This window comes from Acomys minous (assembly GCF_964271855.1).
Source record: "Acomys minous genome assembly, chromosome: 2".
Taxonomy (NCBI): Eukaryota; Metazoa; Chordata; class Mammalia; order Rodentia; family Muridae; genus Acomys; species Acomys minous.
Genome location: NC_140484.1, coordinates 55,751,341 through 55,772,081, shown reverse-complemented (window position 1 = coordinate 55,772,081; position 20,741 = coordinate 55,751,341). Strand labels below are relative to the sequence as shown.

General features: G+C 49.9%; 1 protein-coding gene across 2 annotated transcripts in view; it reads right to left on the bottom strand.

Annotated features, from left to right (window-relative positions):
• Positions 1–3,981: 3,981 nt before the first annotated feature.
• Positions 3,982–20,741, bottom strand: part of CARS1 (cysteinyl-tRNA synthetase 1) — a 54,489-nt gene continuing 37,729 nt past the window's right edge. For both annotated transcript variants that reach the window (XM_084770320.1, XM_084770321.1), the window contains 13 exons: positions 19,275–19,387; positions 18,586–18,714; positions 18,095–18,224; positions 17,904–18,007; positions 17,467–17,564; positions 16,971–17,160; positions 15,959–16,027; positions 12,388–12,469; positions 9,174–9,254; positions 7,873–7,940; positions 5,624–5,683; positions 5,040–5,123; positions 3,982–4,283 (listed from right to left, as the gene is read on the bottom strand). In XM_084770320.1, coding sequence (XP_084626446.1) covers positions 4,149–4,283; positions 5,040–5,123; positions 5,624–5,683; positions 7,873–7,940; positions 9,174–9,254; positions 12,388–12,469; positions 15,959–16,027; positions 16,971–17,160; positions 17,467–17,564; positions 17,904–18,007; positions 18,095–18,224; positions 18,586–18,714; positions 19,275–19,387 — 1,343 coding nt within the window. In that variant the 3' untranslated portion in view covers positions 3,982–4,148. The remainder of the gene's footprint in view (positions 4,284–5,039; positions 5,124–5,623; positions 5,684–7,872; positions 7,941–9,173; positions 9,255–12,387; positions 12,470–15,958; positions 16,028–16,970; positions 17,161–17,466; positions 17,565–17,903; positions 18,008–18,094; positions 18,225–18,585; positions 18,715–19,274; positions 19,388–20,741) is intronic.

Sequence of the window (20,741 nt, the reverse complement as noted above, 5' to 3'; positions counted from 1 at the left end):
TCTGACACTTTCATACCAATGCAAATAGAATAAAATTAAATAAATAGTTTTAAAAATAGAGCCTAGAAGGGTCTCCAGGGTTTTCAAATTAAACTCCAATCTATTTTATAGTCTCAAGCCTACTTTCTGTCATCTACCCCACCTGGGGCTTAGTGTGGGCGGCATCAAGGTGGGAACCGAATAGCAGCTGGGCATGGTGGTTGCATGCCTTTAATCCCAGCACTTGGGAGGCAGAGGCAGGAGAATCGCTGTGAGTTCGAGCCCAGCCTGGTCTACAAAGTGAGTTCAGGACAGCCAAGGCTACACAGAGAAACCCTGTCTTGAAAAACAAAAACAAAACAAAACAACCCCCCCCCCAAAAAAAAAACAGAAAGAAAAAGAAAAGAAAGTTGTACTGCACGGGGCTGGAGAGATGGCTCAGCAGTTAAGAACAATGGCTGTACCCTATGAGCATATATGGGGGGGGGAGGTCCCCCTCAGTCACAGTCATAGGGGAGGGGACTAAGGGGAAAATGGGAGGATGGAGGAATGGGAAGATACAAGGGATGGGATAACAATTGAGATGTAATATGAATAAATTAATAAAATACATTTTTAAATGGAAAAAAGAAATAAACACAATAATTTTCCAAAAAAAACCAAACCAAACCAAACCAAAAAAACACTGGCTGCTCTTCCAGAGGCCCTGAGTTCAATTCCCAGCAATGACATGATAGCTCACAACCATCTGTAATAGAATCTGAATCCCTCTTCTGAAGTGACAGAGCACTCATATACATCAATAAATCTTAAAAAAAAAAAAAAAAAAAAAAAAAAAGACTGTGCAGGCCAGCCTGATCTAGTCTAGGATAGCTAGGGCTACACAGAGAAACCCTGTCTTGAAAAACAAAACAAAAAAAGGAAAAAAAGCTGTACTGCTTTCCTGAATTGCTACAACCACATAGCTCAAGTTGGGAGACTCACTGCCTAGAAGGTGCACTTTGAAGACAAGACTGAAATGAGCGTGTGGCTCCAGCGGGGTTTGCGGTCGGGCTGCTCTCCTTGAATCCTGCACCCACAGTATTGTTGGCCATACTGTGATCCCATCTGCTGCCTGCACGTGCCCTTCCAAATCCTAGGCCCACCCTCATCATTTCATCCTGACAGGATTACACCTCTGGGGCCATCTCCCGATGCTCCGTAGTTATCCCAGACGTCTGGTTATGCAGATGCTATCAAGGGGTTCTCACTGGCTCCAGTCCACCATCACTGGTACTATGGTCTGTTAGGAAATTAAATCACAGGCTAGGTATGGTGGTGGCTCGTGCCTGAAATCCTGTATCTCAGGAGGCCAAGGCAAGAGAATGACCACAAGTTCCAGGCAAGCCGAGGCTACAACGGTGAGTCCTGGGCCAGCTTGAGCTACAGGGTGAGGATCTGCCAGGGAACAAATTAACAGTTAGATGGCAATTTCCCTTGCCTATAGGAAGACTTGTTTAGCTCTTTCTTGGTGGCCTGGAACATAACAAAGATCCTAAAGGTGTGTGCCACCGTGCATGGCTTTGAGCAGGTTCTTTACTCTTTACAGTGTTTTCATTGCTAGTGGACATAGTAATTGTACATAAGTTAGGGTGGAAAGTGACCTTTCTATGTATGTTCACTGTGGAGCAATCTCAACAACACATCTGCTGCCCCAGACATCTGTTTGGGGAACACCTGACAATCCTCTCTACTAGCTATTTTGAATATTTTTATTTTTAGTTGTAGGCGTGTGCCTGTGTGAGGGTTTGTGCACTTGTGTGCCGATGCCCATGAAGGTCAGAAACGGATCCCCTGGAGCTAGAGTTAACAGGTTGTGAGCCATCTGAAGTGGGTGCTGGGTACTAACCCAGGTCCTCTGGAGGAACAAAGTATGCTCTTAGCTGCTGAGCCATCTCTCCAGTCCTACTAGCTATGCTGAAATACTGGTTTTCCCCAGCCTCAAGTTACACTACTGAGTTGTTTCCCACACACTAGCTGGCCCTTTGCAGTACTACTTCTGAGATCTGCTTGTTAAATAAAACACTAGTTCACACTTCTTTTTCTGCTACAGAGAGCAGGGGTGGCGAATGGTTGTCTGTCTGTTTCCTGTGGCTGCTGTGAGGAAGTATCACAGACAAGGAGCTTGCAGTACCAGAAACTCATTCTCACGGCTGTGTAGAACCAGGTTTGGGGGCAGGACCTGGCACTCTCTGGAAGCCTCTACTCTGTATTCCTGCATCTTATTTCTCTGCATGTATGAGTGTCTGTGTCTCCTTCCAGCAATACCAGTTGTAATAGACTTACCACCCCCCACACGCACTTTCCCCACAATCTTGCATGGCCAGAGTATGAGGTCAGTGCTGAAGGCAAGCACTGGCAGTAAGCTTAGTTACTGTATCATGTTCTGTATCACATTACACAGGCAGGGCTGCCCTGTCACTGCCACCTCTGCAGCTTGGATTTGAAAATATCACTTGGGAAGTCAGACATGTGGGACTTTTAAAATGTTGCTACTTTCTTCCTTAGCACAATGCCCTGGAGACCAAGCTGGCAGCTGTGTGTCACTAGGTTGTCCCTTGTTCCTTTGTGGGCAGTCTACTGTTGCAGGAGAGAGAGAGCATTTAAGGCTCAAGATGCCCTGCTGCCCCAGTCTGCCAGCTTGCCTATCCATACTGCCTGGAGGGACCATGTGGTGCCTCCGTCCTGCTGTGTCCTACTCACAGCGCACTGCTGTTCCTTTCCTTCTTGGGTTTCATCCCTTAACACGAGAGTCTTGGCTGCTGCCACCAATGCTCCATTTGCTTTGCCTCAGATTATAGCTGGGGCGCAGCTCAGGGGTCTTGCCTGTGTGTGTGATAACTGTAGATGCCAACAGCAAAGCTGCTGCAGCCCATCCATCCTTCTGCACTCCTGCAGCTTAGATACACAGGGAACTACTTCTTATAAGCTGACTGACTTGTGGCTTTGTAGCCTCCCCAGCTCCCACCCTCTCTGGGAGCCTGTTTCATCTCATGGTAACATGGATGGATAGACCTGAAATGCTTCTAAACGGAAGCCAATGGAGGGATTATGCTGACCTGTGAGGCTCCATCCTAGAAAGCCATCCAGTGCCTTCTCTCTCAGGAAGTGCACCCATGGAGAGACATCTCCCAGGCTAGAGATACAGCTGTATGCCCTGGGAGACCACAGTGATACAAGGTGCACACCCCAGATGATTCCCATCTGATTATGACTGTTTGAGAGACCTTGTATGGCTTCCTGCAGTCTCATATTATTACACTCCACAACACATGCCTGTGGTACCCTAGGGTGGTACAGGTATCTCCAGGACAGTTCTCAACAAAGTCTGTCACAGGGACGGAGTGGCAGTGTGTTTACAGTAGATACCAGCACACTTGCCACATGGGCTCTATGGCATCTGGAATCCACGCCTGGCCCTGGTCTCTCTGGAGCTAGCCTTTACAGGTGCCAGGGAGCTTCTGGCTGTTCAGGCATGTTCAGCGTGAGTGCTGGTTCTTGGCAGGGTGAGCAAACAGGCAGGGGCAGATGGAGAGGAAGCACACTTAAGATTGGACCTAGAGATCCCCTATCTTACAAGCCAGCAGTGCTGACCTGAGCTTGCTGTCACAACAGTAGTTCCAGGCAGCTTGCCAGAGCCCCACCCCACATGGCAACTGTCCTGCTGCCACCCTGTCAGTTGCTCTGGGGAACCTGCAGTGTGTGTTAATTGGAGCCAGAGAGCCAACTGAGCGGCTTTTGTCTGGGGCTCAGGGAGATCCCCTGGGCTGAGTCTGCCTTTTTCCTACTCCAATACCACAAAATGTGCCAACACAGCAGAGATTAGCCCAACTCGCCAATGTGAGGGAAATTCCTCAGGCAGGCTGGCTGAAGGGGCTCAAGTGACTAGGAGGCCTAAGTCGCAAGCTGCTGACCAGGCACCCGGAGGCCAGCTCTCTGAGTGCTGAGAGGGCAGACCAAGCCTCACTGTTCATTAGAATTTATTATGAGTGTCCCGGAGCCGCTACCACTCAGCCTGATTCAGGTGTGAGGACAGCTGTAAACATGATCAGGACACATGGCCTGAGTAGGTGTGGCATCAGTCCATGGCAGCCAGGTTGGCAGCTGCACCCTCCTGGGCTGCTGCGGCATCACTGGAGGCTGCCGTTCTGCACCATCTGCAGATACTCTTTGTACAATTTCTCCTGGGCTTCAAAGAGCTTCTTCAGCTTCTTGGCCTGCCCCTTGCTCAGCTCTTTGCCTTCAGTGTCGTGGGTAGGCAGACCCTGCAAGGACCACACAAACGCCATCATTTCCTCTGCCTTCAGTCCTCATCACTGCTGACAGGAAACACTTGGCTATATTTGTTTATCTGGTACGGTTTTGACATAAGGAATAGATACCAAGATAGAAGCTGTCTGTGTAGTGGTGGCACAGGCCTTTAATCCTCGAATTCTGGAGGCAGAGACAGATCTCTGAGTTTGAGGTCAGCTTGGTCTACAGAGCTAATTTCAGGACAGCCAGGGCTACAAAGGTAAGCCCTGTATTGAAAGGAAAAAAAAAAAAAAAGACCGGGGCTGGCTTCAAGCTTGAGAGCCTCCTGCCTCCATCTCCAAAGTGCTGGGGGTCACAGGTGTGTGTCACATCTCTCTATGGTTGTTTGGTCACCCCCTCAGTCCAGTGCTAATCTGGCAGTGGGCTCCTAGTAGCTGAGACTAAAGTCTGAAGTACTCAGAGGTAGCCAGGCAGAGTTATGTAGTGATGAATCCAAGAGCCCTCAGAGAGACACCTAAGGGACAAAAGACACATCCAGGGAGGAAGCAAGGCTATGGCCTTGCACTTTGGGCAGTTGCAGGTACCAGGGGCCAGGGCTCACCACATAACTGGCAGAGGCAGCTAGCTTACTTAGCCTTTGCTCTAATAGGAGCTGGATGGTCCCAGCTGCCCTCACAGGAGACCCACTGGGCTGAGGGTGAAAGTCCGTGGACTCCAGCTTGGAGGATCCAGGCCACCAAAGTCTGAAGAATGAGGAGTTGTCTTACATTTTCATCAAACTTGGAATACTTGTTGATTTCTGACAGGAACATCTCACTGGGTGGAGTCTTCATCTTGGCCAGCTTTGCTGCCTGGAACAGACAACACACACACACACACACACACACACACACACACACACACACACACACACACAAACATATATGTCACAACCGAAGCAGTACACAGGCCCGCCCACCACCATGCTGCCCACTCTACCTCCTCTACCACATGGCCCCCATACCCTTAAACTCAACATAAGCCGAGGAGAAGGACTGGGAGGGAAACCAAAAGCAGGGAGTCAAAGGCCACATAAGCATCCACTCTAGGGGAGGGGCGCTACAGCAATCCTCAGGTGGCAGGACTGTGGAGCTGCTGGCACTGGGGACCCACCAAGGGCAACCTGTCCTCTGCTGATGCCAGGACACCATCTGAGGGGTGGAGGCAGAGGCCAGCTCTCTCTGAGAGGCTCTGCAGGGTACCTTGTCCAAGCCCAAAGAAGGCACAGAGAACTGTGAGGCGGGGCCAGAGTGTGATTTTTTTTTTTTACCCAGGAGACCCCGCACCCCAAACAAACAAATGAAATAGTTACTTCTTGCTCCTGTTTCTTCTTGGCCGCCTCCTCTTTCTTCCTTCTCTTCTCTTCTTCAGCCTAGGGAAGCAGCACATGTCTGAGATGTGTTCTTGAGCCGCCCTGTTGTCATGTCATGTTCAACCACAACCCTGAATGGCAGCTCTCAAACTCCCAACTATCAACTTTGCTCCTTTCTCGAAGGTCCCTGGGAGAGCTGCCCCGAGCCTCTTCTCCAAGCTCGTGTCCACCCGACTTGGAGCCACTCCAAGGTGCATTCACTGCATCCAGGGTTAGGACAGTGAGCCTGCCTGCCTTTCTTCTGAAACAATGTCTTGCTGTGTAGCTCAGGTTAGTTTGCAACTCATAGTAATCCCCCTGCCTCAGCCTCCTGGGTACTGAGGTTACAGATATGCATCACTACACTTACTAGGACAACATATTTCTGTTCTTTCTCCCATTTGAGACCCAAGTCCTCACATGCAGGGGCCCTCCTCACCACAGAAGAGACAGGAACAGGGGCACTTAGAGGGCGAGCAGACAGAATGAGTAGAGCAAAATGGCAGCACCCAGGACACTTGGCACCTGTGAGAGCCAGGGGCACACACATGCTTCCTAAATGACGAGCTTCACTTTAGCTAAACAGGTAACTTGTTCCAGACAGTACTGTCCTCCCTGCCACGGCCGCCACTGAAGGGCAGCAGCCACGACTCTGTGCTATTCCACAGCTCTAGGCCTTCACAGATGACAAAGAACTCCAGGAAGCCAAGGCATAGCTATCACCTCACTGAACACACCAAGTTCATGCAGACCATGATCCAGGCGAGTAACTTCACACCCTGGAGCTGACCAAGGACTCCAAGGCCAAGCAGGCACTCCAGTTCATCAAGAAGAGGGTAGAGCCTGAGAGTCAGTTCACTTCCTGCTCTTGTAAAACAATGGAGTTTTGTTTCTAGCACCCTTTTCAGGGAGCCATGACCACCTGTGACTCTAGATCATGGGGATCTGATATATTCTTCTGCCTTCCATAGGCACCTACATATATGTAGCATACACTCACACAGACTTGGACATAAATAAGAATAAAAATCAATCTTTAAAAAGGAATGGGGGCTGGAAGATAGCTCAGCAGTGAACAGTTCTTCCAGAAGACCCAAGTATGATTCCTAGCACCAATGTCATGACCCACTGTCCATTTCTGGCCTCTATGGGCACCTGTATACCTGTGACATATATGCATACATGTAACTAGAAATATGTTTTTAAGGCGTTGGCATGTATAACCAAGAGAAACCAGAAGGAGCTGAGCAACACCAGTAGCCATGAGAAAAGCTGCACCAAGGGCTAAGCTACCCTGCCTACTGTCAACCCACCCCCCAATAAATATTCACACCACACTAAAATAAGTAAATAATTAAATAAATAGATAAAAGTTTTTAAAGAGCCAACAATGACAACAGGTCACCTGAAATGGGAATGGTGGTATAGCCCTGTGGGAGGAGAAAGCAGGAGATCAGGAGTTCAAAGCCAGCCTCGGCTACATCCTGAGCCTGGGATACGTAAGATGAGACCCTGTTTTTCAACATAACACAACAGAATAAAAGGCTGGCTGCACCACTGCCCCCTTTATATCTTGTGGAGGCAAGATCACACTGTGTAGCCTTGGCTAGACTGGAATGAACTATGTAAACCCAGCTGGTCTCAAACTCACAGAGATAACCAGCCTCTGCAGCAGAGTGCTGGGACTAAAGGAATGTACCACCACACCCAGCCAAACGGTCCCTTTTCTGAAGAGGTTACTTTTTTTTTTAAAAAAAAGATTTATTTATTTATTATTATTAGGTATACAGTGCTCTGCTTGCATGTACTCCTGCAAGCCAGAAGAGGGCGCCAAATCACATTACAGATGGTTATGAGCCACCATGTGGTTGCTGGGAATTGAACTCAGGACCTTTGGAAGAGCAGGCGGTGCTCTTAACCCCTGAGCCATCTCTCCAGCCCCTGAAGAGGTTACTTACCCAGTTAACTTTCCTTCATGGTCTTTTTGGGGGGAGGGTGGTTTTGAGACAGGGTTTTAGGCCTGGCTGGTCTGAAACTCACTCTGTAGACCAGACTGGCCTCAAGTTCACAGAGATCTGCCTGCCTCTGCCTCCCCTACCACCATCACCCACCCAAAAATCCATTCTTAAAACAACATAAAAAATCCAACAACAGTCTTAGTGTTTTCATTTTCAGCAAACTCAAGCTCCATCCCTTTGACTTTTACTAACCCTTTTCTTTTCTTCCTTCTCTTTCAGTAAGGTGTCTCTGTCCACCAACTTCACCACTGTTGGCAGTCCTGAAAGCAGAAAGCCAGTGAGACACAGAGACTGTCGACTTTCCCACCTCCCAGGCTGCCAGGCTCTAACCCTGAGCCTGTTCATTGAGGTCCCAAAAACCACTCCCGCATGGGGATCTGGGAGACCCTGCCTTCTGGCTCACACAGACAAAACCAATGCCAGGTAAAGAAAACTGGTAAAAAGATAACAAAACAGGGCTGGGTTGCAGATCAGGGGTAGAGTGCTTGCCTCGCACTGTCGGAGGCCCTGGGATTTCATTCTAGTACTACAAAAACACGAAACCAAGGTAAAATAGGAAGGCTTTGCCTATATGGAGTCATCAAATTAAACATCATTTTAGCAGGTATATTGGGTCACACCTGCAATCCCAGCATTTGGGAGGCCGAGGCAAGAGGACGGCCATGAGTTCAAGCTTAGCATGGGCTATATAGTAAGATGCTGTCTCAAAAACAATATTAAGAACAGTGCACTTTCCACTGTCTTTTTCCTTCTTATCAAGAAAAAGAGGTCGGATGTGATAGCGCACCCCTTTGTTCCCAGCACTCAGGAGGCAGTGGAAGGTGGATCTCTGTGAGTTCAAGGCCAGCCTGGTCTCCAAAGCGAATCCAGGACAGCCAGGACTACAAGAGAAACCCTGTCTCGAAAAACCAAAAATAGATAAATAAATAATGTTTAAAAAGAGAGAGAGAGACTTCTAATGTACTGAGTAATGCCTCAGAAGGAAATGGACAGCATGCTCAAGTCAGCCATCGCTGTCCATCACCTTCAGTTAAGCACAGACGGCCTCGGACAAGCTCTTCGCTCCTACCCTGTATGGACTCTTTGAATATTACAAAGATGATGTTATTTTTCTGTGTAGCCAAAGGCTCCACAAAGTCAGAAAACATGCAGTGAGACTGAGGTACAGGCAACTTGTCTTCCCCAAGACTGTGAGGAAAGCCAGGTCAACTGCAAGTAGAAAGTGAGCAATGGTTGCCCAGGTCGCTGGTGGAAATGAACTTGTCACCATGAGTGATGAGCTAAGCCTCCTGGATGAGATGGGAGTGAGGGGGCAGGGCATATCTGAGACGACACCTACTCTGCTTGGGGTTCTTCAGCCACACTCGAAGGTGCTGGTGCCCTTGGACCCCTAGCCTACTGCTGTGCCATATTCCCTCCTAGCATCCTGCTCACCACCCACCGGCACCTGCTGCTTGTCCTGTCCAGGGGGAGCAGCTCAAGGAATCACCCACCTTCGTGGTCTTCAAGCCGCACCCCAAGCTCAGGCAGGATGTCATCCCGGAGGGCATCACTGAGCTGCAGAACCTCAAGGACTGTAAGACAAGAAAGAACAGCTCCCTGAGACCACAGAAGGCCTAGGCCCCCCAAAACCCGTGCTTCCTCCAGTGCTGGCAAGTGGGTACTGGCTGCCAGATCTGGAGAGAAGACAGGAAGCCTGGAGGCTGCCGGTGCCACCACTGCCACACAAGTCCAATGTGGAGCACAAGCCACAGCCACCCTCATGGTGAGCCCAGAGGGTCTAATGAGGACAGCCGCTGTTCTAGCTCTGCAGAGCAGTGCTGGAAACCAGGACCTGTCTGACAACATTCTGTGGACTGCTCCCAGAGACGCTGAGCAGGAAGAAGTCAGGCTGTCCAGAGCCTGTTATGGCCAAACTTGATCCCATGATGAAAAGGCTCCATTAACACCCAAAGCTATGGTTATCACCAGCCTGGCTCAGCACTGAGGCCATGTCCTCTGATGCTTGTCTCCAGGTAAATGCTACACTTATTCATGGACTCTCCCCTGAGTCACCCTGATGTCCTGAAGGGCTCTTCCCTCCCCTAACACTGACTCTTCACACACTTGCCACTGGCCCACCTCAGCACTCTTGTGCATGTGTCTGAGGGCTAAGAGGTCCTTGGTTGCTCAGTAAGAAGACTCCACTCCCCCGACCCTCTCCAGCTCTGCCCCCTGCCAAATCAGAATGTAGTTGGAGTGAAAGGTATCCAGAGTTCAAATCGGGTCTGGTGGCTAGGGTGGCCCTCCAGCTGCTGCTTGTCTCACTTGGAGACGCCACTCTAGTCTAACCCCCAGGTGCAGATATGGAGGGGTCACAGACATAGAAAGGGATCTGCACCCAACCTCAGAGATGACACTGGATCGCTTAATAGGGAACTTGGTGAGCCTGGTCAGACCTGGCTCAGCCACCACAAGAAGTGGCTGCCCCAAGACTGAGCCAGAACACACAGGAGAGACTGAGGGCAAAGGAGCCAGAGACAGGGAAGCTGAGCAGACGGAGCAGGTGGGAATCAAAGGACTGTGGGTGTGGCCAGTCACTGAAGCCTTCACCATTCCTAACCTCTGAGTCTGCTTTCTCTGTTGGTGCTAGGACTTTCAACGACCAGCTGCATCATCCTTCTCTGTGGTGGGTAAAAGGATAGATACTGGAAGGCGAAGAACTCAAGTAAGGGACTGGATTTTGCAAGGCCAGCACCATGGTCCGCAGCAGACACACACAGACTCCCTCGTTCCTCAGGCTGAGACTCCAAGTCCCCTTGCACTTAGGAACCAAGAGTCCTACAGGCTTTGGTCCTAGGTGATTCTTCTCACCACAACAGCTCTGCCTTTTCCTGAAGGAAATGTACCCAAGGGTGTCAGGCTAGTCACTCTATGGCCACAACCTCATGGCACTGAAGGACATGTGAAATGAGACAGCATAGGTCAGTCAGGCTGCCAGTCCTGTTTGCAGGATCTTCCTTAAGAGGCAAACTCTGCTTAGAAATAAGAACATCTGCAGTCTGTGGGCTCCTTTCCAAGTTAGCCTTAGCTAGCCTCCATCGCCACCACCAAAACTTGTAAGCAAATAATAAAACTTTAAAAATGACAAGAAGGCTGGGTGGTGGTGGTGGTGGTGCATGCTTTAATTCCAGCACTCAGGAGGCAGAGGCAGATGGATCTCTGAGTTTGAGGCCAGCCTGGTCTATAGAGGGAGTTCTAGGACAGTCAAGGCTACACAGTGAAACACTGCCTAAAAAAAAAAAAAAAGAAAGAAAGAAAGAAAGAAAGAAAGAAAGAAAAGAAAAGAAACCAAAAAGACAAAGGCTGGGACGAGGCAATTCTCTCTCCTCCTCTCTCAACAGAGAAAACGCTCAGTGGGTAAAAAGTACTTGCGGCACAAGCATAAGGAAGGACTCATATTTGAATCCCAGCACCCATGGAGGAAGCCAGGTGTGGTGCTGTGAGCTTACAATCCCAGCACTGGAGAGAGGGAAGCAGGTGGCTCCCTGGTGCTTGCTGGCCAGCCAGCCATGCTGAGTCAGTGAACCCCAAGTCCCTGCGAGAGACTCTGCTCAGAAGGTGATGGTTCCTGAGGAACAACACTCAAATTCCACCTCTGGCTTCCACACACACGTGGAAAAGGCACACGCAGCAGCAGCAGCAACATTGTGTGACAGTGAAGGCTGCACTCTGCAGAGAGGGGAGAGGTGGAGCACAAGGCGTCTTACACTGAATGCTGAGAGCTGATCTAAAGATCACTTTTGCTATATTTATCCACCTCAATAAATTATATGCCTGCCTGAGCCTAGCCCCGTACTGGCAGAGGCCTGGTACTGTCACCTACATGACTCACAGAGGATACAGCCAGGCTGCTGGGGTCCCCAGTGCCATGGAAGTTCAGGTCTGAAACTGGCTGCTGAGCCTGGGAGCAGGAGGGAAGCCTACTGCAGGACTGGGCAGGAGAGGCTCTCTGAGTTGGAAGCCGCCCTTGCCATGGCCAGTAGCATTCCTGCTGAGAAGCAAGCCACTTCATAATCAGTGTGGCACCTAGTAAGGCAAAGAAACCTTCCCTGAACAAGGTTCTATGATAGAGTGCCTCCTGGGGACAGCTGGGCTAGTAGCAGATGATTCTCCAGAACCACCTGACACAAAGAGTGGTGTGGTTTTTGGCACCCCATGTAATGTTCTATCTCTCAAAGCGTACAACTCCTGACTTTGGAGGATGAAGGGATGGGTGTGCATAGGCAGCCTGGCACCACCATGCACCAGGCAGAGCAGTGATAAGACTCTAGCTCTGGCTCCAGCAGGAGTTTCTCCGAGCATCCTGAGACTGCGGCAGGGCAAGCTACTCTCCAATGTCTCAAGCCTGGGTCACCAGTAACAGAAAGGAGACCCAGTGCAAACCAAAGGGCAAGAGGATGCTGGCTGTGCACAGGACCCTCTATCTTGCCTCTGTCAGAACATAGAGCTATGCAGATACCAGACACTCAGGCCCAAGGAAAAGTTGCGCTTGACATGTTCTAAGTCAAAAGAAACTCTGGCCCAGTACAATGCTGCACTGAGGGGCCACTGGAGTAAAGCAGGTCCAGCTAGGCATGAGGCTATACACCCACAGACCAAGGGCAGCTATCATAGGTAACCCAGCGGAGGGTGAGCAAGGGTGAGGTAGCCAGCATGGGGCCTTACCTTTTTTCTCTCGAGCAATCTTTCGCACGCCTTCTCTGAATTCTGACAATACTTGTAGGTAGGGCATGACTGTGGACTCGAGCTGTTGGAAAGAACGGGTTTGAGTCATAAGAGCCACTGCTGCATTTGTAACTGAATACCTGACAACTCAGTGGAGATGCCACTGGATACATCCTGCCCTATGTCCTGAAGCCCACAAGTCCTTGTCACACCAGGTAGTATGAGCGTGACATGTGCTGGAGTGGAGCTAGACCCTATCCCCAGCCTTCTTGGACAGTTTAAAGAAGCTAGCCACCATACTGTACACCTTGGCTCCTAGTACCTAATAAAGGTTCCAGGGAGCAAAAATCGTCTTTGGGCTTCCAGCAGGATACAATTCAGAGCAGACACTACTCTGTCCATTGCAGACATGATGTGTTTTCCTCAAGACAGACACAGTTGCCAGAAACCTGTCTTTACCATTTCCAATGGGCTGCCAGGAAGCACTGACCATTTGTGGTCACATGTGGGCCTGCTGAGGACTAGTCTCCTTATCAGCTTATAGGCACACTAATAGTCACTACCTACAATGACACTGAAGATAAAGCCCGGGGACCTAGAGCCACACTGGACAAGACAAGACCCAAAACAGAAGTCTGAATCTAGAACTATCTTACAGTGTGTTTCTCTATCTCCAGGACCAAAAAGTTCTGGGGCTTCTGAGCAGGGTCTCCCAGTGTGTCAAGTACACAGTAGCTGCAGAGCCAAGATAAGGAGGCAGGAGAAGCACAGCTAGAAGGCAAGAGAGCCTGCAGTCTGAGCTAACTAGCACTGGCCTCCACCAGACAGACAAGGGGAACTATCTCACTGCAACAGAGGCTTTGGACTTCCGGAGTGAACCAGACCCTATCTCCAAATCCCTTGGACAGCTTAAATAGGCTAGTCACCATACAGTTAACCTTGGCTTCTAGTGCTCAAAGGAGGCCTCTTGCTCTATGGAGGGCAAGGTCTGTCTCCAAGAGTTCTGGGGCTGGTTTCCTGCTGCCTGGCTTCTACCTGGGCACAAAAGGATTAGGATCAGGTCTGCCTCTCTAGCTCACACAGAACTTTTAAACTTGGGAGGCAGCCCCTGAACTTCACAACGGGAGCTGCATGTAGAACAGAGGCTGCTTGGCCTCGTAGGCTTACCACATGCATTTGTGGCTACTACTTCCTACAAGCCAACTACAAGGGGCTAATGAGATACTTGGGGACACAGGATATATCTTAAGATGCCTCCCTAAGACCACAGTGCTGCTGATGACTAAAGACTACTTTCAAGTTCAAAGACAGAATAACTTTCACCTATGAGTTATGTCTTTTTTTTCCCCCCAAAGAAAAGAGGGAAGGTTGGAGAGATGGTTCAGGAGAGATGGTTCAACTCTTCGTGGCTTTGTAAAGAATTCAAATTCAGTTTCTAGCATCTCTATCAGGTGACTGACAACCACCTGGAACTGCAGCCCCAGGGAATCTGATGCCTTCCTCTGAGGGCACCAGCATTCTATGCAAATATCCAATCCCAGAAACAGACAAGTAAAAGCAAAATGTTAAAAAGAAAGAGCTGGGTGTGGTGGCACAGACCTTTAATCCCAGCACTCGGGAGGCAGAGGCAGGTGGATCTCTGTGAGTTCCAGGACAGATAGAGTTACACAGAGAAACCCTGTCTCAAAGCAAACAAATAAACAAAAACAAAATGAAAGAAAGAAAGAAAGAAAGAGCTAGGGGCTGGAGAGATGGCTCAGAGGTTAAGAGTACTGGCTGCTCTTCCAAAGGCCCTTAGTTCAATACCCAGCAACCACATGGTGGATCACAACCACCTACAATGAGATCTAGTGCCCTCTTCTGGCGTGCAGGCACACATTTAGGCAGAATACTGTATAAACAGTAAATAAATAAATATTTTTTAAAAAAGAAAGAAAGAAAGAAGGAAAAAGTAAGAAAAGAAGGAAGGAAGGAAGGAAGAAGAAATGAAGGAAGCTGGCCGTGTTTTTGTTAAGAGGATAGAGGAGCCATGAGTGAATTTCTAAAATGCCCCGGCAGTGTTCCCATCAGGGAAAGGCCTAGAAGCCTGCATAGCAACAGCTCACACTGCAGCCTCTTCCTTGAAGGGAGCAGGCTCAGAGCTGACAGCCCTGTGTGGAGGAGGGGCCTCTCGGGTGCCTCCTTGGTAGGAAGCAGCTTTGAGACAGCTTTGTCTTTCCATTTGTACTGAGCTACTGTTTGCATTCGCATAGCAGATGCTCCATCTAAATATTTATATACACTTTCTTAATTTTGTAATTAAAGAGTGCTCTCTGCAGGAGGGTGGAGGGGAATTTTAAAAGAGTTGTCCTCATGTTGCAGAGGAACATAACCGACACATGTGCCCATCAGCCCACTAGACCTGCAAATGCTGAAGCCAGCTGTGGACCATAGGTCTGTTCTAACGGGGGCTTCTTTGCATCCTCAGACGTACACAGATACTCTAGGGGGACACGGTTTTCCATTTTCTTGGCACTTGCTGCTGGAACAGGGGATCAGGCTGTGTGGTGGACTCTGGGATGGTATAAACCTAGACCTGGCTTGGCACAGGGTTCTGCCCAGCTCTGTGGGGCAAAGACGAATAGTAGGAATTCCGCCAGGATAGTACTGTGGTAATAAGAACACAGGACCTTTAGGAAAGTGTCCACTGATTATAGATAGCATCCACACTCTACATTCTTATTATGGTGGTTTAAAAAAGACTGGCCCCGATAGACTCATGTGTTTGAATGCTTGGCCCATAGGGAGTGGCACTATTAGGAGGTGTGGCCTTGTTGGATGAACTATGTCACTGTGGGGGCTGGCTTTGAGGTCTCCTACAATCAAGCTGTGCCCAGTGTGGCTCACAGTCTCCTTCTGCATCAAGGTATGGAGCTCTCAGCTCCTTCTCCAGCACCATGTCTCCCTGCATGCTGCTGTGTCTCCTATCGTGATGATAATGGACTAAACCTCTGAACTGAAAGCCAGCCCCAATGAACTGTTTTCCTTATAAGAGCTGCTGTGGTCATCTTTCTTCACAGCATTAGAAACCTTAACTAAGACACTTAGGTTGAAATATCTAGAGGAAAAACAAATTGTGTATTTGTATTGAACATGTACCATCAGTCCCCAAACTACACAGTGTAACAATCTGCACAGCACTTATAACCTGGGGACCTGAATTTGATCTCCAGCACCTATATAAAAAAGCTAGGTGATAGGACATGCTTATGATCCCAATGCTGGGGGTGCAGAGACAGGTGAACCCCTGGAGACTGATGGCTCCCCTTAATTAGTAAGTCCCAGGTCAGTGAGAGACCCTGTCTCAAAAATCAAGGCAGGTGGCTTCTGAAGCTGATCCCTGACCTCTACACACACACACACACACACACACACACACACAAACACACACACACACACACACACGCAGGCATGAACACATACAGAGGAACTACTGTGAAAAGGGATAGGTGACCTCAAGGCATGCAGACGGTGGCATAAGCAAGGTGACAGCAGCTGGCCAGTTGAGGATCCTTTGGTGTCTTCTACTTACATTCAGGGTGGTTCCAGGCCCACCAACTGGGAAACCCAGAGAGGTCTCCTCCTCTATGGCTCCAAAGATCTGAGGAAAGAAACAGATAGGACTCAAACTGTAAATAGGATTAATAGGATAGAGAGAGAGCTGAGGTGTCACCCATGGCCAGTAGCTCAAGAACTGTCCTGACACCAGTTGTGGTGGCGCATGCCTTTAATCCCAGCACTTGGGAGGCAGAGAAAGGTGGATCTCTATGAGTTTGAGGCCAGCCTGCTCTACAAAGCAAGTCCAGGATAGCCATGGCTGTTACACAGAGAAACACTGTCTTGGAGGAAAAAAAAGAACTGGGGCCGGGCGTGGTGGCTCACGCCTTTAATCCCAGCACTTGGGAGGCAGAGGCAGGCGGATCTCTGTGAGTTCAAGGCCAGCCTGGTCTACAAAATGAATCCAGGACAGCCAAGGTTACACAGAGAAACTCTGTCTCGAAAAACCCAAAAAACAAACGAACAAACAAACAAACAAACAAACAAACAAAAAGAACTGCTCTGACTTCTCTGGGGATAGGCAGCCAGGTCAGTCCCCACAACTGGCTAGAGAGAGGTAGGAAGGAGCCACATCAAACCCTGTATCCCTATCTCAAAGTGTCTGCATCCATCCACACTGCACCCTGGCTCTGAGACCCTCTCCCAGCTAGAAGCCACTGGAGGCTGATAACAAGGACGGACGGGTAAGGCAGGGAAAGTCCCACTGGCCCAGGCAGCAGGTGTGCTGCCTTAGGACATGGTGGCCTGGAGCCAGAAACGCTCTGCTGAGATGTGCTCAAAGCATCAGTGTCTTGTCATCGGCTTTTGCTTTTCAAACTCCAAGACAGAAGCAGAGCGGAGACCAACAGCTGTGAACTACAAGGTGGCTCTGAGGCTTTAACCACAACTCAGGGAGGCCTCGGACCAGGATGGTATCAGGCAGCATGCAGCGCTTCCAGTATCACTCAGAAGCTAAGTCCCCGTGATGGGCCTGTTGCCAGGCTCACCTTCAGCATGTGGGTGAGGTACAAGGCAATGTTCTCCAGTAGAGCCCGGTTGGGCCTCCTCCTTTCAGCCTTCCTGGCTGCCATGTAGAGGTTGCACTGACTGACCAAAGCCCGCATCTCTTCCATGACAGTGCGGGTGTCAATGTTATCACACAGGGCTTCGTGAACGGCTGTCTTCTTGTCATAGAAGCTGAGCAAGAAAGAGGAATGGAAGCAACAGTCAGGCCTGATGCTCCACCACAGAAGTTCTCCAGAGTCCGACAACCAGAGTCACTGCCATCAGCAGGCACTGCACTTCTGACATGTGACAGGGCCTGGCCAGCTACCCAGGACAAGCTTTGATGGAGAGACCCTCAGCCAGCCCAGAACACGCACGCACACACGCACAGACACACACACGCCACACACACAAACACATACACACACACGCACACACGCACACATGCCGCACACACGTACGCACGCACCCACCACCAAGGAGAAGGCTCCACCTTACTTCTTATTGAGTTCCACCTCTTCAGCTTCCCACTTTTCAAACTGGCCAGTGATGTCTACAGGGCCTCGGAGGATGTCTTTCACGTTTAAGAAAAACTCCTGAAGTTATGGAAGTCAGGTTAGTAGCATTTGGACAAGCTTCTACCTAGAGACACTTGATGTCCTACCGACATGATGTTACTTGAGGGGAGAGCTGTCAGCACAATGCACACAGTTCCAAAAGACACAGAACCCTTTCTTCCTCTAGACAGAAAGAAATGTGACTACTCCCTGGGTAGGACGCCTGAGTCAGAATGAAATGTTCAGCATGTGAACATAGCCTTCACTTTGCAACTATCTGTTTCAGAAAGTGGCACTCAACCACTATGCCCTGGCTTATGTCAGAAAACACACATTACCCACAATGCCCTCCAGCTCTGGAAAGAATTGGGCACTCACGTTCATGAACTTTTCATACTGAAGTGCAGACTCCATAGTGTTGCTGGAATAGTCCAGGGTGTCTTTCCAAGAGTGCATGAGGAAAGCCAGCCGCAGCTGCCGTGCTGGAGAGCAGACACATGGCAGCCATTAATCCCAAGCAGCTGCTGGTACCTACCTATGCCATGGGTTTCTGCAAGAGCTGTGCTTACCTGAGTGCTTCTTCAAGGCATCTTTAATGGTGATGAAGTTTTTCAGTGACTTGGACATCTTGCAGCCGGCTATTGTCAGGTGGCCCGTGTGCAAGAAGTACCTGACCCAGCAGTCATTTTCAAAGTAGGCCTGAGTACAAGGAGAAGACCTCAAGAGGTGCTGCACACTCAACGCATGGTGTCTTCTGCATGCACCATGCATGAGGTAGGTGCCACCTTTCTTAAGTGGAGCACCTGGGGCTTGGAAAGAATGTGCTGGAAACCTGTCAGCAAGACACCGCTGGTTTGAACCTAAGCTTGACTGCTAGCAAAGATCAAGCTGTTATCACTGGGATTCAGACAAAATGATTAGGGTTCAACTCTCCCTCGGCTCCAGACATGGATGTCAAGTTCATCAGGAGGCTCTTCCCAAGGGTGCTGCTGCTGTCTCTCCAGCAGAGCAGGAAGGACAGCACACCCCCTTTCGAGAAAGGCAACCTGTCTTTACCTACCTCCGACTGTGCCAGCTCGTTGTCATGGTGGGGAAAGCGAAGGTCAAACCCTCCACCATGAATGTCCATTGAGGCTCCCAGGAGCGTGCCTGCCATAGCGGAACACTCTATGTGCCATCCTGGACGACCCTGTGGAAACACAAAGGGCCCTGCTGACCATTTCAAACCTGTCCAGGCCTTTACTACCTAAACAAATGACTCTCAAGCCTCTGAACATCACTGCAACAGTTCAAAATCTTCACAGGGGCAAACTAAGGGAAAATCTGTTTATATAGTTCAAAGTCAAGTCTCTGTGCTGTGGCTGATCTAAAGCCTGGGGTTTATTTCTAGATCCCCAAGCACTCAACAAGTGGCTAATAGTCACATCCACCCAAGTCAAGGATGTCACACAGTCATGTGGAACTCCAGCTCCAAGAGCATCAACTTACATGCATAAAAACCCAGAGCAGAAGCCTCCCTGGCAGCCACTCTGACTGCACCCCACTAACAGACCAGGAAACTGAGCCCTGAGAAGAGAAGCTGCTTACTCAGAGACCCAGCCCCCACGGGCCTGCAGCTCCTCATTGCTCCAGAACCAGGTACTGGGCCCAGCAGCACTGCTCATCCTTTCCTAGCACCCACCAACAGAGTTATGGTAGTGTGACACCACCTCTTCTCACTGCCCCTGCTCCCAACAGCAGCTCACTCACCTTTCCCCAGGGGCAAGGCCAGGATGGCTCTCCCGGCTTGGAGGCCTTCCACAGGGCAAAGTCGTTGGGAGAGCGTTTCTCACTGAGGCGGTCAGCGGAGATGCTCAGGTCACCTGTGAACGGTTAAGGGGATCAGGCAAGGTGATTTAGTAGCAGGTGCCTACTGGAGTGTTAGCACCTCGCTTCTGGGTGCCCAAGTCAACCTTTCTTGTTAGCTAATTAACTTGTGACAGACATGAGTACCAATCACTGCCTACCAGCTCTTAAGCCGGATTCTGAGGCACAGACTCAGCAACTGTGGGGTCCTAGAGACACGCCTGCCTCTTCAGCTGCAAGCTCCATGTCTATAGGAGAGGTCACTGCACTCTGGGCTAAAACTAAAGTGTGTGGCTCACTGGAGCACAGCTTGGGGAACCTGGCCTATGCATGTGGGAACCCAGGGTCAACAACACACACAGCTGCCAGCATGCTGCTTTCCAGAGGTGCCAAGGTGTAGCTGAGCTGCTGTGCACCACTTTATGGAATCTGAGGTCAGTGGTGACATCCTCTCTTGATTCACAAAGCACCTGGTAAAATGGCTGAGAAAGAGCAGGTTGCCTGCTAGGTGCACTTCCTGCCTGTTCTGAGACCTCTCAGGGGTGGTGGAGGGACCCACTGGCCAGAGGCACTTGGACAGCAGCACACAGGTGTGAGACGGCTGGAGACCCAAGAGGATGGCAGTATCTTCTAGTCCAGGAAGGACCTACAGATAGAGCTGCTGTGGAGATGGAGACCTGGCTCCCCACACTGAGGATCAAGTCTACGTTACATAAGGGCTAACGCCTTCTCAGGCTCAGGCCCTGGCTACAAGGGTCTACCCAATCTTTACATCCATGGAGCCCTGTGGAAAGCTCTGGAAAAGGAAGGACACTTGCTAGTCTAAGAGGCTAACTCAGGATCTGAGTGCAGTTCCATCTTTCAGAAGCTAAGTGCCCAGGCTTGATGTCCCCGAGCTGTGGTGGGAGGGAGGCACTGACAGGGCACCCTGAAACACCTGCTCCAGATGTGGGAACCAGCTCCAGATGTGGGACATGCACTGACTGCAGAACCCGTGTGCAGGACTCCTGTCATCAACTCCTGGCCCAGAGACAAGCACTGTAACATGCTGATGTGCTGTCTGCAGAATGAAAATAATTTTTTCACAAGTGTGGGCCTTTGACTGTAGGTGGAGGAGAAGCCCCCTCCCTCCCGGTAAGCTTTGTGCTGGGAAATAGGCGGGTGTTCCCTCTGCTGGCAACCGTCCACAAGACCCTAAAGATATCAAAAGGCTAGTTCCTTGAAGAGACAAGGTTCAAAGCAGACCACACAGTCTTTAGGCCGAAAGGTGTGTCAAAGACTGGCCCTTTGAAGAAACACATATCAAAGCTGCCCTGGAGACAAGCCCTGCGGTGTCCTGGTTGCATACCCTTGGTTAAAAACCTAGAGGGT